At 41.7% G+C, this 15,504-nt stretch overlaps 1 protein-coding gene and 1 non-coding gene across 3 annotated transcripts in view; one reads left to right on the top strand and one right to left on the bottom strand.

Annotated features, from left to right (window-relative positions):
- LOC124803997 (inter-alpha-trypsin inhibitor heavy chain H4-like) overlaps positions 1 to 15,504 on the top strand; it is a 145,493-nt gene that overhangs the window by 33,332 nt on the left and 96,657 nt on the right. For both annotated transcript variants that reach the window (XM_047264717.1, XM_047264718.1), the window contains exons 3-5: positions 710 to 820; positions 4,173 to 4,311; positions 7,074 to 7,188. In XM_047264717.1, the coding sequence (XP_047120673.1) occupies positions 710 to 820; positions 4,173 to 4,311; positions 7,074 to 7,188 (365 nt within the window). The remainder of the gene's footprint in view (positions 1 to 709; positions 821 to 4,172; positions 4,312 to 7,073; positions 7,189 to 15,504) is intronic.
- Positions 7,389 to 7,462, bottom strand: Trnat-ugu. Its single transcript has one exon. It is a non-coding gene; the product is annotated as a tRNA-Thr (tRNA).

A 15,504-nucleotide genomic window follows, 5' to 3' on the forward strand; every position in this document is an offset into this window, starting at 1 on the left:
GCCATCGGCCTTTACGTTGTCCGTGTTGAGAGGAAGCGCCTGAAATTTGGTATCCTCGACAAACTCTTGACACTGTGGTACTTGGAACATTGAATTCCCTAACGAATTTCGAAGTGGAGTGTCCAATGCGTCTAGCTCCAATTAACGTCCCGCGTTCAAAGTCTGTTAATTCTCACCGTGAGGTCTTAATTACGTCTAAAATCCTTTCACATGAATCACCTGAGTACAAATTTCAGCTCCGCTAATGTACTACCCTTTCATAATTTGTGTATGTGGTACTACCACCATCTGCGTATGTGCATTCGCTGGCCCATGACTTTTTCACTTCAGTGTACTACTGAATACAGAATTTTATTTTGTACTACTTAATACAGATATTTTACGTTCTTTGCACAATGTTGGTTAGTTTTACACGCCGCTCATCGGTGGCATCACATTGCTATTGTGATTGTACATCAGCTTGTACACCAAATAAGATGATTTGAAGCAAATTTATAACAAATTAAGAAAGAAAATAAATTGGTGTATCTGTAATGAGAATTTACTGTGCCTTTACGTTGTGCGTGAAGAGGGGTTTTGTACTGATGAAATGAGATTTATCGTGCATCCGTGCTGTTCTGCTATTGTCTTTGAATGACTGATTCGACACACCCACTGACTGCAAATTTTGTAGGAGGAAAGTGAATGACGTGGGTGACTGTTTTTGCAGAGAGATGGACGGCGTGGCGTATGAGGCGTTCGTGCGAGGCAAAGAGGAGGCCCGCCAGCAGTACCAGGCAGCGGTGGCGGAAGGGCGCGGCGCGGCACACGTCGCTCTCAGGTGGGGGTATACATACACACGCAGCTGTAGTAACGTCTCAGAGGCAGCGGCACATGCCAACAGCCAAGCAGCTACCAGATTCTCATCTAATAATCGACTGCAATAATAATGCACTTCAAAAAAGCAACCTAGGGTCTTGTCATAAATGTGTGTGTGTGTGTGTGTGTGTGTGTTTGTGTGTGTGTGTGTGTGTGTGTGTGTGTGTGTTGTGTGTGTGTACATATCTATGTGTGCTTTAGTTGTCATATTCATAACCACCCTCTACGATGTGGAACATACAAGTGCATTCACAAACATGATACTTTTTCTCTGTGAAGTCATATCTACGTGCTGGCCACCCACAAAACAAACTTTTTATAGCCCTATAACTATTTCTCGTAAGTACAACCCAATCATATACGGACAGTGTCTGCCCAGGAGTTCATCTGTTGAGTAGAAAGAGCTGTCAGGCAGAAATAATCTCAAGTTTTTTCTAGAACTTTCATTACATCACGGCAAGTTAAGCTGACAAGGGAGATGGCATGATATTTTCCAATTGCCCCTGACTGTTAACAAAAAACTCCTTAAGCAAGTAAATCTGTTGTGAGTAAGTTGTTAGTTTTCCTAGTTTTTAAACACTTACCTAAATGAAATATGAGAGCCAACATCAGATATTATGATTACAGGATGTCTCCTTGCAACGAATCATTTGTATCTACACGCGAAATTGCCCCATAAAATTATTTCACATGACGTTAATGAACAAACGTATGAGAAAAGTAAGCTACTTTTACAATGCTTTCACATCCAAAATCAGCAATTAGACCAAGAGAAACTGTCGCTGAACTCTATCGTTTGAGAAGATTTATAACTCATGGCTAGAGCAATCAGTTTTCCGTATTTACTTTCCTTCAAGTGTATTGTTATTTATGATTTGCCTCATAAAGAATTGAATAAAGGGTGCTTATAAATTAAGTAGTAGACTATTTGACCAGAACCAATCAATAATACATTTGAACTTTTCATTTATTGCTTCTTCTGCTGTTGCACCTCTAGCGAGCTTCGTTATGCCGCTCGTATTACCACGAAAGTTCACTATTTCTGCTTCATTGCTTTAACGTGGAGGGTCAGTAGGCCCCAGAATCAAGCCCTGCAAAACGCCAGTAATAATTTCACTACCCGCGACATTGTTGTGAATAAAAACAGAGATCCAGGAAGTGTATATTATGTTTATTTTATTCCAGTCAGTGATCACAAATTCTTTTTTTATCCTCAGGTGAAGATCTTTCTTTGTTATGATCACGGACTGGATTAAACGAAACAAATACTGCAGATCCTTGATCATAAGTTTTGATTATGTTACAGTTTGTGAAACTACCGCCATGTCTTGTTTACACAAGAGTTAAAAGGCTCCGTGAACTAAAGCAGAAAATAAGTTCCGAGATAATCAATATTAAGACCAACAAGCAATGTATTGCAGCAGGTGCCGTAAGCCAAGGTGAAAATTAAACAGGATTCAACATTTTCTTTATCAGTTAAAACCAAATCTGAGATTAACAGAATGAAGGCCTAGTTACATGAATCGAAAAAAGGTATTTAATAGAGAAGATTTTGAACAACATTTACAAGTAAGTAAAGAATATTTTTGTAACAAATTTCAACTTTTGTGACAAGAGATTTCTGATAGGGTTCAGAATAATGTTACAAAATCGAAAAAAAGTGAAACAAAACTTTTAGAAAACTGTCGAAATTTCAGATTTCAAATATTGCAAAAACTAAGTTTGCCTTTGATTAACATTGCTTTAATTACGAAGTAACTGACTAAACAAATATCAAGCTGAATGATGGTGAACTTACTTTGCTGAATAAATGTTAAGAAGAAAAGAGTCAGGCGCGTCTTAGTTCAGACTAAAATTACATGTTAAGCATCAAAGATGCCGAGACTGGAAATTATCCAGCCAGTAAAGATGTTAGTCGGAAGTTAGACAAAGAGGAGACAATGGCCACTACAGCAGACACGGGGTTGTATTGATAAAACAGAAGAGTTATTTGCAAAAAATGAAATATTTGTTCACAGAGACCCAACTAGGAATATCTAAACTGAACAGCAAAACATACATTGCTACCAACTTCTTAAAGAATTCGAAAAGAAATCGCTGAAACTGATGAATGCGGAACTTCTCCACCTTCTATTTCAGATTAAAATGCCAGTCGTGAACAACGTATCATCACCAGACTATAAACTAAATAGATTTATTTGACGATTCCACACCGAATTTATTAATCAGGAAATGTTCTGAACAGGCGTGCGTCATCACATTTTAAGCACATATTTCATATGTATGACAGTAACGCTTTTCATTGTAACATAATGCTTGATTACAAAGTATAGACTCTCCCTCAGCTGTGTTTGGTTTCCTTGTTTTCTGCAGATCTGAAGACGGTCACTACTGGACGGAAATCGATAGTCTGAGGACAATTTTTTTTAAATTGTAGACTAAAATAAAATTAAGTATTCCGTAGTAATTTTTCTCACTCGGAAGATTCATCGTAAAAGCTGCATAAGCAATGTAAAATGACCCCCTGCGTCTTATCGGTTAAATATGACGTGAACCACTTATTCATTTTTCCGTGAAAGCCTTAAACTTTGAGTTTCTTCAGAATAGTGTTGCGAAATGCAGAGGCAAATTCCTTAGATAAATCTCAAAAACTCCTAGTAGGTGAAATCAGATATCTTAATACATGGTAAGAGACATGGTACGTGGTATATTCAGTGACGAGGCCCTTCTTAAACCACCATTGTAAGTGACACAGAATCTAATTTACAGATATGTTCATTCGGGAGGACGACGGTTCAAATCCTCATCCGACCATCCTGATTTAGGTTTTCTGTGATGTCACTAAATCACTTCAGGCAAATGCCGGGATGTCTTCTGTGAAAGGGCACGGCCGATTTCCTTCCCCATTCTTCCCTAATCCGAGCTTCTGCTCCGTCTTCCGTCTCTAACGACCTCGTAGTCGACGGGACGTTAAACACTAATCTCCTCCACAGATATGTTCAACCATTCGTAAGTGGGTCACGTTTTCCGAACTTTGGAGAAAGAAATTGACAATGAAATGAATCCAGATTTACTGATATCTCTCCTAATAGTTACCTAGAAGAGGGATCTAAAAGGTTTATGGATATATGTGTTTCCTTGTGTTCGTGTGTGTGTGTGTGTGTGTGTGTGTGTGTGTGTGTGTGTGTGTGTGTGTGTGTGTTCCCGAGCGTGCGCGGGCGCGGATGAACGAGTTTATGACTTTCATTCACCGTATTACAAATATCTTACGTTATTTTTATTTGTTAGCGTAATGTTACTATCGAATGTTGCAGTGCACGCGATTCCAAAGTGGTACACGTGTGGGTGAATGTTGAGGCGCAGAAAAAAGTAACCTTCAACCTGACATATGAGGAGCTGTTGCAGAGAGAAACAGGCGCCTACAACCTCCGCATCAACATCAATCCTCGACAGGTATGCCCACCACTGGCTAACGGGGGCGCAAATGCCGTATCACAGGCGACTGTTACTTCTATTATACTGTCCGTGTTACCTCTAATGTAGAACTATGTTTGTACTAGAAGAGTAAGAGAACCTCCTTGGTACTAGAGTGAACTTCTTTTTTGTGAAAATTTGGAAATTTGTGGTAAGTTACTATGGGACCAAACTGCTGAAGTCATCGGTCCCTAGGCTTACACAAGACTTAATCTAACTAACTTACGCTAAGGACAACACACACACCCATGCCCGAGGGAGGACTCGAACCTCCGACAGGGGGAGCCGCTCTTTTTTGTGACAGAAGTCTTCTGAATGGTGCCGGCCGCGGTGGTCTAGCGGTTCTAGGCGCTCAGTCCGGAGCCGCGCGACTGCTACGGTCGCAGGTTCGAATCCTGCCTCGGGCATGGATGTGTGTGATGTCCTTAGGTTAGTTAGGTTTAAGTAGTTCTATGTTCTAAGGGACTGATGACCATAGATGTTAAGTCCCATAGTGCTCAGAGGCATTTGAACCATTTTTTTTTTTCTGAATGGTATGATGCAACCCGCCATGAATTTCTCTCCTGTGCCAACCTCACCATCTCAGAGTAACTCTTGTATCAGACGACCTTAATTACTTGTGTCAGATGTATTCCAATATCTGCCTTCCTCTATAGTTTTTATCCTGTACAATTCCCTCGAAGAACCAATGACGGAAATAAAAAAAAAAAAAAATGGTTCAAGAGCGGAATTAAAATTCAAGGTGAAAGGATATCAGTGTTGACATTGCTATGAAGTGGAGAAGAATTATAGAATCTGCTGAAAGGGATGAAGAGTCTAATGAATAAGAGTCCTCCCTCGGGCATGGGTGTGTATGTTTGTCCGTAGGATAATTTAGGTTAAGCAGTGTGTAAGCTTAGGGACTGATGGCCTTAGCAGTTAAGTCTCAAGATTTCACACACATTTTTCTAAAGTCAGTCAAATACTGCAAACCTGCGATGTCTACTTTTACCGTCAGGTTAGAGTTCTCCAGAACTGGTCTTATCGAGGGAGAAAAAGAAATCATTCCGTTGTACGTCACAAGCTATCCTCGCCAATATTTGCTGAAATAACGTTACAAAGGTGCTACAACCTTGATACAAATACATCTAAATTAACCAATAGACCTAGCGATCATAATAATACAACAAGAGAGTAAGTACACGTACACAGGTATATATAGACAGCCATCTGATAGCATGGAATTTCAGTGGCTTATCAATAGATACAGAGACATTGTGGTAACAAATATAACATGCCTCACAACAATCCTTTGATAGCAGCGAACTGAAGAGGATTGACGATTGATACAGATACTGGATGTAAATACATGTAACATATTGTGCATAATGAGGCGAATAGGTCCAAGTCAATTACACTATTGGTAATAAGCCATTAGAATCAGTATCTATCATATAATACCATTGAGTAACTGTCCTGACTGAGCTTGAGTAGAATAATCACGTAATATAACTTGTAGGAAATAGGATACTATGTAGCTGTTTGTTGGAAGACTCTTAAGTAAACGTAATTAATTACACATGAAAAAATAGGTTTACAAAACACCTGCTCGACCGATCTTCGTTTACGTGTACTTGCTCGTCATCCTAAGACCTTGTCATTCATCACTAGTATTGTAATTTTGCATTACTTGCACTTTAATGAAGGTACTCATTCATAATTAGATCTAAGTACAAGACTATGTGCTTAAGAATGATTGAAGAAGTAGTTGACCAAGACATTCCCATTATCATCCCCCCTTTCCTCCCTCCATCCCTCCCTCTCTCTCTCTCTCTCTCTCTCTCTCTCTCTCTCTCTTTCTCTCTCTCTCTCTCTCTCTGTCCCCCTCTCACACACTCACTCCCTCACTCTCACACACCCACCCGCGTACACACACACACACACACACACACACACACACACACACACACAGATGTTGGCCATAGGAAAGGGCATATGAAGTGAAAGTAATAACAAATACAATGTACAGGATCCAGTGCAGAAAAAAAGGTAACCGATAAAGGAAGGTAGGAGAATACGTCCCCTTGACAAGGAAGTTATTGGAAGCAGAGTTCAAATTCACATAAGTTAGGGACAGGGAACGAAATCGGTGTTGTTCTTTCCACAGGAATTGCCTCGACATTTGCTTAATTGATGTAGGGAAACTATATAGCCAGATGGAGATTTGTACCCAACTCCTCCTACACCTGAGTGAAAGAAGAGTGTTGGGAGACTATAGAGCGAGATGAGAGTACTATCTCTTACTTGTTGATAAAGTCAAGTAGATAATACTAAAATAAACAGATGCAGAAAATTCTTAATCATCGACCAGGTTCAGACCTGTGGCTACCAGCTGGATCACAATGACAGTGACAACAAAAGCTCTGCCCGTTGCGATGGAGGAGATATGAGATACTGGAAGAGATCATCCAGTATAAAGATTCCTCTAGCCCTTACAGTCAATAACAGCGCCGTAAAACCTCGGATTTTGCGTGACCACAAACTATGTAAATTGTCGGAATACTTGACGAGGATGGTTTCTCCGGCCTTAAGAACCTTGTTCGATGCATGATTTACATTCCCTTATTTCAAGAAACTGCATAGTGGGTGTTATCATAATGTCAGATTCTAGTACTAACGAATTTTAGTTTCAGCGTTTCTGTATAGCTATCAGTGTTTTTCGGCGTAACTAAATAATGACTCCCAACATTTTCTTGTTGCAGCTAGTAAATGACCTGGTGGTTGAGGTGCATATAGAGGAGAAAGCGCCTCTGCGTCTGGTGGAGGTTCCCACACTGCGACAGAGCAACGAGGTCCTGGAGTCGCTGAACAATGATTGTAAGTCGTCATGAAGTGCACTAACAGAAGTATCACTCAACTGCAAGCTCAGCTTGGACGAAGTGTTAGGGAATATTGACACAAAGTGTTTCAGATGTAAGGTATCTTGTCGCTGAGCAGTTCTATATTATGACTAACTGACAACCTCAGCTGCCGACAGGTGTTGTTGATATACCTCCATGTGGACAGCTGAAAATGTGTGCCCCGACCGGGACTCGAACCCGGGATCTCCAGCTTACATGGCAGACGCTCTATCCATCTGAGCCACCGAGGACACAGATGAATAGCGTGACTGCAGGGACTTATCGTTGCGCGCTTCCCGTGAAGACTCACATTCCCAACTGTCCACAATTCTAGATACGTATTGTACCTTATAGACATTTGCCCATCCACTCATTACTCGCGCACGCTTTGGCGATTCCCGTAAGAGTTTGGGCAACCTGTGCGCATTCGCACAGACGAAGGTCAATAGCTGGGTAGCAAGCGTGCAAGGGATAAGTCCCTGCAGTCGCGCTATTCATCTGTGTCCTCGGTGGCTCAGATGGATAGAGCGTCTGCCATGTAAGCAGGAGATCCCGGGTTCGAGTACCGGTCGGGGCACACATTGTCAGCTGTCCACATCGCGGTATATCAACAACACCTGTCGGCAGCTGAGGTTGTCAGTTAGTCATAATTTATTCCAGGGAAAAGCTGCACGGTCAACAACAGTAACCGTTCTTTCGAGAACGTCGTAATCACGTACAGGAATCCAAGAAAGGTCTGCAGTTGCCTCACTAATAAACGTAACACATTGTTGGAGCATAAACGGTTTTTAGCCCTGTTGCAACCTACATCCTTCTGAATCTACTTAGTGTATTCATCTCTTGGTCTCTCTCTATGATTTTTACTCTCCACGTTTCCCTTCAGTACTAAACTAGTGATCCCTTGACGCCTCAGAACCTGTCCTCTCAACCGATCCGTTCTTCTAGTCAAGTTGTACCACAAATTCCTCTTCTCCCCAGTTGTATTCAGTGCCTCCTCATTAGTTACGTGATCTACCCACCTAATCTTCAGGATTCTTCTGTACCACGACGTTTCGAAAGCATCTCTTCTGTTCTCGTGTAAACTATTTATCGTCCACGTCTCACTTCCATACGTGGCTGTATTCCACTTCCTTAAAAATAGCAAGTATACATTATATATTCTCTCTACTTCGACCATCATTACTTATTTTCCTTCCCAGATAGCAAAACAAATCTACTACTTTAAGTGACTCATTTCCTAATCTAATTCCCTCAGTATCACCTGATTTAATGCGACTACATTCCATTATTCTCGATTTGCTTTTGTTGGTTTTCATCTTATATCCTCCTTTCAGGATGCTGTCCATTCCGTTCAACTGCGTTTCCTGATCCTTAGCTGTCTCTGACAGAGTTACAATGTCATCAGGAAAACTCAAAATTTTTGTTTCTTCTCCGTGGATTTTAATTCCTTTTCCCAATTTTTCTTTTGTTTCCTTTACTGCTTGCTCACTATACAGGGTGGTCCATTGATTGTGATCGGGCAAAATATCTCACGAAATAAGCGTCAAACGAAAAACCCACAAAGAACGAAACTTGTCTATCTTGAAGGGGGAAACCAGATGGCGCTATGGTTGGCCCGCTAGATAGGGCTGCCATAGGTCAAACGGATATCAACTGCGTTTTTTAAAAATAGGAACCCAATTTTTATTACATATTCGTGTAGTACGTAAAGAAATATGAATGTTTTAGTTGGGCCACTTTTTTAGATTTGTGATAGATGGCGTTCTAATAGTCACAAACATATGGCTCACAATTTTAGACGAACAATTGGTAACAGGTAGGTTTTTTAAATTAAAATACGGAACGTAGGTACATTTGAACATTTTATTTCGGTTGTTCCAATGTGATACAAGTACCTTTGTGAACTTATCATTTCTGAGAACGCATGTTGTTACAGCCTGATTATCTGTAAATACCACATTAATGTAATAAATGCGCAAAATGATGTCCGTCAACCTTAATGCATTTGGCAATACGTGTAACGATATTCGTCTTAATAGCGAGTAGTTCGCCTTCCATAATGTTCGCACATGCATTGACAATGCGCTGACGCATGTTGTCAGGCGTTGTCGGTGGATCACGATAGCACATATCCTTCAACTTTCCCCACAGAAAGATATCCGGGGACATCAGATCCGGTGAACTTGCGGACCCAGGGTATGGTGCTTCGACGACCAATCCACCTGTTATGAAATATGATATTCAATACCGCTTCAACCGCACGCGAGCTATGTGTCGGACACCCATCATGTTGGAAGTACATTGCCATTCTGTCATGCAGTGAAACACCTTTTTGTAACATCGGTAGAACATTACGTAGGAAATCAGCATACATTGCAGCATTTAGATAGCCATCGATAAAATGGGGGACAATTATTCTTCCTCCCATAATGCCCCACCATACATTAACCCGCCAGAGTCGCTGATGTTCCACTTGTCGCAGCCATCGTGGATTTTCCGTTGCACAATAGTGCATATTATGCTGGTTTACGTTACCGCTGTTGGTGAATGAAGCTTCGTCGCCGGCCGCGGTGGTCTAGCGGTTCTAGGCGCGCAGTCCGGAACCGCGCGACTGCTACGGTCGCGGGTTCGAATCCTGCCTCGGGCATGGATGTGTGTGATGTCCTTAGGTTAGTTAGGTTTAAGCAATTCTAAGTTCTAGGGGACTGATGACCACAGATGTTAAGTCCCATATTGCTCAGAGCCATTTGAACCATTTTTTTTTTTTTTTTTTGAAGCTTCGTCGCTAAATAGAACGAGTACAAAAAGTGTGTCATCGTTCCGTAATTTCTCTTGTGCCCAATGGCAGAACTGTACACGACGTTCAAAGTTGTCGCCATGCAATTCCTGGTGCATAGAAATATGGTACGGGTGCAATCGATGTTGATGTAGCATTCTCAACATCGACGTTTTTGAGATTCCCGATTCTCGCGCAATTTGTCTGCTGCTGATGTGTGGATTAACCGTGACAGCAGCTAAAACACCTACTTGGGCATCATCATTTGTTGCAGGTCGTGGTTGACGTTTCACATATGACTGCACACTTCCTGTTTCCTTAAATAGCGTAACTATCCGTCGAACGGTCCGGACACTTGGGTGATGTCGTCCAGGATACCGAGCAGCATACATAGCACATGCCCGTTGGGCATTTTGAGCACAATAGCCATACATCAACACGATATCGACCTTTTCAGCAATTGGTAAACGGTCCATTTTAACACGGGTAACGTATCACGAAGCAAATACCGTCCGCACTGGAGGAATGTTACTTGATACCACGTACTTATTACATTTGTGACTGTTACAGCGCCATCCATCACAAAGCGAAAAAAGTGTTCCAACTAAAACATTCATATTTCTTTACGTACTACACGAATATGTAATAGAAATGGGGTTTCCTATTTAAGAAACGCAGTTGATATCTGTTGGACCTATGGCAGCAACATCTAACGTGCCAACCACACTGCCATCTGGTTTCCCCCTTCAAGCTATACGAGTTTCGTTTTTTGTAGTTTTTTCGTTTGATGCTTATTTCGTAAGATATTTGGCCCGGTCACTATCAATGGACCACCCTGTATAAATTGAATAACATCGGGGATAGACTACAACCTTGTCTCACTCCCTCCTGAATCATTGCTTCCCTTGCGTGTCCCTCGACTTTTGTAGCTGCCATTTGGTTTTTGACCAAATTGTGAAGAGCCTTTCGGTCCCTGTATTTTAACCCTGCTACCTTCAGAATTCGAAAGAGCGGCTTCCAGGCTAGAAACGTAGGTTTGCCTTTCATTAACCTGTCTTCTTATTTAAGTCGTAGGGTCAGTATCCTTGTGTGTTCCAACATCTCTACGGAGTCCAAACTGATCTTCCTCGAGGTCGGCTTTTACCAGTTTTTGCATTCGTCTGTAAAGGATTCGTGTTAGTATTTTGCAGCCATTACTTATGAAATTTTTCACACCTGTTAACACCTGCTTTTTTTGGGACGGAAATTATTAAGTTCTTATATATGAATAGGGATACGAGAATCGTATTCAGCAGTGTGTGTGAGCTGGTACTCGATATCGAGAGACAGTATAGAAGCATATCACGTATTATGTGTCTGTGGAAACAAAAATGCGGCAAATGACATTTGGATCTTGCTGCCGGTGTCAACTAAAGTCGCAGTGTGTACTAGTACATCAATGCACCTGTGCGATTCCGTATTCTGCTATAATCAGTTGATTTCTTGACGAAGACAACAGTGAATATTGTCGAAAGCTCTGACTTCCACAGAGAATTAACGTTACAGCTGCGGTGACAATATATAATACAATATTCATTAACAGTTGTGGAATCAGTAGGAATATGCTTGCTAAGGGAATATAAGAGAGCAGATTACCATTTCGTTTTCCTAAACATTCCTTAACCATTCGCATTATCTGATTTTCTTGTTCTGATTATGGATTACTGCGTCTAACCTACATACTTGCTCACCTGCATATTGCGTTCACACGGAAAAAAATCTATATCTTTATCTTATACCGTAGAATGATCCACATCCCCTCGTACACCCTCAGTTAAGCAGTTTACGAAATCATAGCTGTGGACCTCGACCGTCTAGTGTAATGAGACGCCGTTCAGCCCTCTCGCTGCAGCTCTCGACTCCCATCTCGACAGTCTTCTACAGTCACAACTGCGAAAGACGGAAACAGAATTTGGTAAACTGATTTTTGCACTGATACCTTCAAGTTTTAGGCCTGAATCGACAGCTCGGTTTCAGACGTTTTGCATAAATGGTGCCTACAAATGAGCTGTTGGTTTTCTTCAACAAGGCGGTGACGTTATCAATAACTTTCCAGTTTCCTTAGCGATATGTGTTTTCGTTAAGAGAAGGAAGCGAAGACTGCTCATGAATATGTTTAAAGATCTTATCCTAGACAATTATAGCGTAGGACTTGTTTTACTGCAATTACCTAGACGAAGATGGCGTGCACAATGGCCAAAGTATGTAGTGATTATTGGTGGAATACTATTGCCCCCTAACACTTTGAGTTTTTTTATTGGCCAGAAAAGTTCAGAATTAATAAAGATAAAGACACATTCCTATTCCTGTGCACGTAACGTGTAAGTACCAACCACTGATTGCATACGAAAGCCTTTGCAATTAAAAGATACAGGAATGTATAAATTTCCCAGGAACACAGGATACAGAGTTGTTCTCAACTTGTTCGATTTTAGTACTTCAGTAAATACAGGATATATTGGGTATAAAAGCAGATGTTGCTGTTGGTGATTAGGGAGAGAGTACCGAATAACATTACATAATTTGAGAACTGATGATTATAGCTACTGGGACTGCTATATTTTTAGGTTGGTTACTACCTCCAAGTACATCTGGCAAAAGTAAGCCATTAATCCTTATGTTACCGTAGCCTGGAGGTCAGGTATTGTGTGGCTACCAAACAGCTAGTCTATATTGACAGCTGTTGTCCACTTAATGGTGCGACATCATGTCGTAAGGTTTGTGAGAAGACTCTTCAACGTAGAGAAAAAAAAGGGACCACAAATAAAAATATCTGCACTTATACCCACTAAACAAAGTATATCAGCATTACAGTTTTCATTTAATAAATATAAAATGTTCTTTTCCTCATTTAAGTAAAGGAAATGAAAAATTTCGTGGTCTGTTCAATACTCCACCATTTACTTTACTCCACAAGAGATCACTTCATACAAATTAACCCAATTTTTGGAAAAGCTAGCACAACCTCAGAGCACAATCACATCTCAATTATGGTAGAGGTTTTACATGGAAGGAAAACCGACTGCGAGAGCATAAATCCGGCAGTAAAATCCTTATTTCCAAATAAGCTAATTGAATGGTCACATTATAAACCAAACACAATATCTGGGAAACCAGATTGGGGAACCTGTCTGAACTGACTGACAGGTATAGCACTTAGGCACAATTGTATTGTGCGATGTTTCATCACTTTCTTCGTTAGTGTCATGTGTATCGCAGGTTTCATACCCAACGAGTCCATGCCTCGCGCACTGTCCTGTACGGCCCACGGGCGGACACTGGGCTGCTATTGCAAGCCAGCTCTGCTCACAGTATTCACTACTCCAGCACGTTGTCTTCGCTGCCTCGCGTCTGGCCTCTGTCTGCAACTTCGTGAAGATAGTACGACTTTTCATTTAGTGTAGAATTTCATTCCCATTGTATTTCCATGGGTTCTCTCACTGTCATTAACAGAGATTCTGGTTGGTTAACTTGGGATGTTTCTTACGTGTTATTTAGCAATTAGGCAATATAATTAAAATTATGTATTAAGAGTAAACATATTCCGTACTTTTTTTGCTGTCGTATATACTGTACCAATTATTAAAAAAATTAAAAAAAAGAACAGATAACTGCGAGTAGGACTCATCCTCTGAGGGTTCGGTACAACAATATTCAGGTGCATAGGTAGCTTATCTGTATGTACACTGAAGCACCAAAGAAACTGGTACAGGCATGTATATTCAAATACACAGATATGTAAACAGGCAGAATACGGCGCTGCGGTCGGCAAGTGTCTGGTGCAGTGGTTAGATCGGGTACTGCTGCTACAATGGCAGGTTATCAAGATTGAAGTGAGTTTGAACGTGGTGTTACAGTCGGCGCACGAGCGATGGGACACAGAACCTCCGAGGTAGCGATGAAGTCGGGATATTCCTGCACGACCATTTCACCAGTGTACCGTGAATATTAGTAATCCGGTAAAACATCAGATCTCCAACATCGCTGCAGCCGGAAAAGGATCCTGCAAGAACCGAACCAACGGCGACTGACGAAAATTGTTCAACGTGACAGAAGTGCAACCCTTCCGCAAATTGCAGCAGATTTTAATGGCGGGTCATCAACAAGTGACAGCGTGCGAACCATTCGACGAAACATCTACGATATGGGCTTTCGGGGCCGAAGGCCCTTTCGTGTACCCTTGATGACTGCACGACTCACAGCTTTGCGCCTCGCCTGGACCCTTCAACACCGACATTGGACTGTTGATGACTGGAAACATGTCGCCGGGTCGGACGAGTCTCGATTCAAATTGTATCGAGCAGATGGAAGTGTACGATTATGGAGAAAACTTCATGAATCCATGGACTCTGCATGTCAGCAGGGGACTATTCAAGTTGGTGGAGGCTCGGTGATGGTGTGTGACGTGTGCATTTAGAGTAATATGGTCTCGTGATATATCAAGGTACGAGTGTGACAGGTGACATGTACTTTAGCATCCTGTCTGATCACCTGCATCCATTCATGTCAATTGTGCTTTCCGACAGACTTGGGCAATTCCAGCAGCACAATGAGGCTCCCCACATGTCCAGAAATGCTACAGAGGGCTCCAGGATCACTTCTGCAGACCACCAGACTCCCCAAACATGAACATTACTGAGTATATCTGGGATGTCTCGCGGTGTGTTGTTCAGAAGAGATCTTCGCCCTCTCGTACTCGTAAGGATTTATGAACAGCAGCGCAGGATATGTCAGTTCCCTCTAGCCCTATTTCACACATTAGTCGAGTCCATGTCACGTCGTGTTGCGGCACTTCTGCGCGCTCGCGAGGGCCCTTCACGATATTAGATAGGTGTCTCAGCTTCTTTTGCTCTTCAGTGTACTTGATAAGTGGGCTTGCGAGTATCAAAATACGTAATAGAAATGCCGTTATCTGGTTTAGCAGGTTAAATTTCGTACACCGTAAAGGGGCCGAAGAATTTGTCATAAATATCAACTTGATTCCTCTACCTGTTCCTGAGAAAAAGGAGTCTTAACAGACAACGACAGGGATGAACAAAGTGATCCTATACCTATTACACTGAGGTACAGAATCCTAGAAACACTTAAGAGCATACTGTAAGTGGGTAGAGTTTAGAATATGGAAAAACAAATACTACAGTGAAGCTCAAATATATTCTCGCCTGCTAAGTTGACGGAAATAAAAAATACAGATGGACAGATACAGAGCTTTGAAGATGTCCACAGGAGGTAATGCAACAAAGACAACAGCCTGACCCATTAAGTAACCACAGTACACAACACGCCTGGCTGGAGAAGTACCGGTGCTGCGAATTGTGTCCACACGCAGGGCTAGCCTGGCAGGTTGCACTCAGTCCCAAAGCTCGACGAGCCAGCCGGCCTGGCTTCTATGCAGTACTAGTAAACCCCAGTCCCTGATTCCTTAAACAATCGAACTCCCGTGTATAAAACGTCACGTCTCCCGAACTCTTTGTCGTA

The sequence above is a fragment of the Schistocerca piceifrons genome, chromosome 1, assembly GCF_021461385.2.
Source record: "Schistocerca piceifrons isolate TAMUIC-IGC-003096 chromosome 1, iqSchPice1.1, whole genome shotgun sequence".
Lineage (NCBI taxonomy): Eukaryota > Metazoa > Arthropoda > Insecta > Orthoptera > Acrididae > Schistocerca > Schistocerca piceifrons.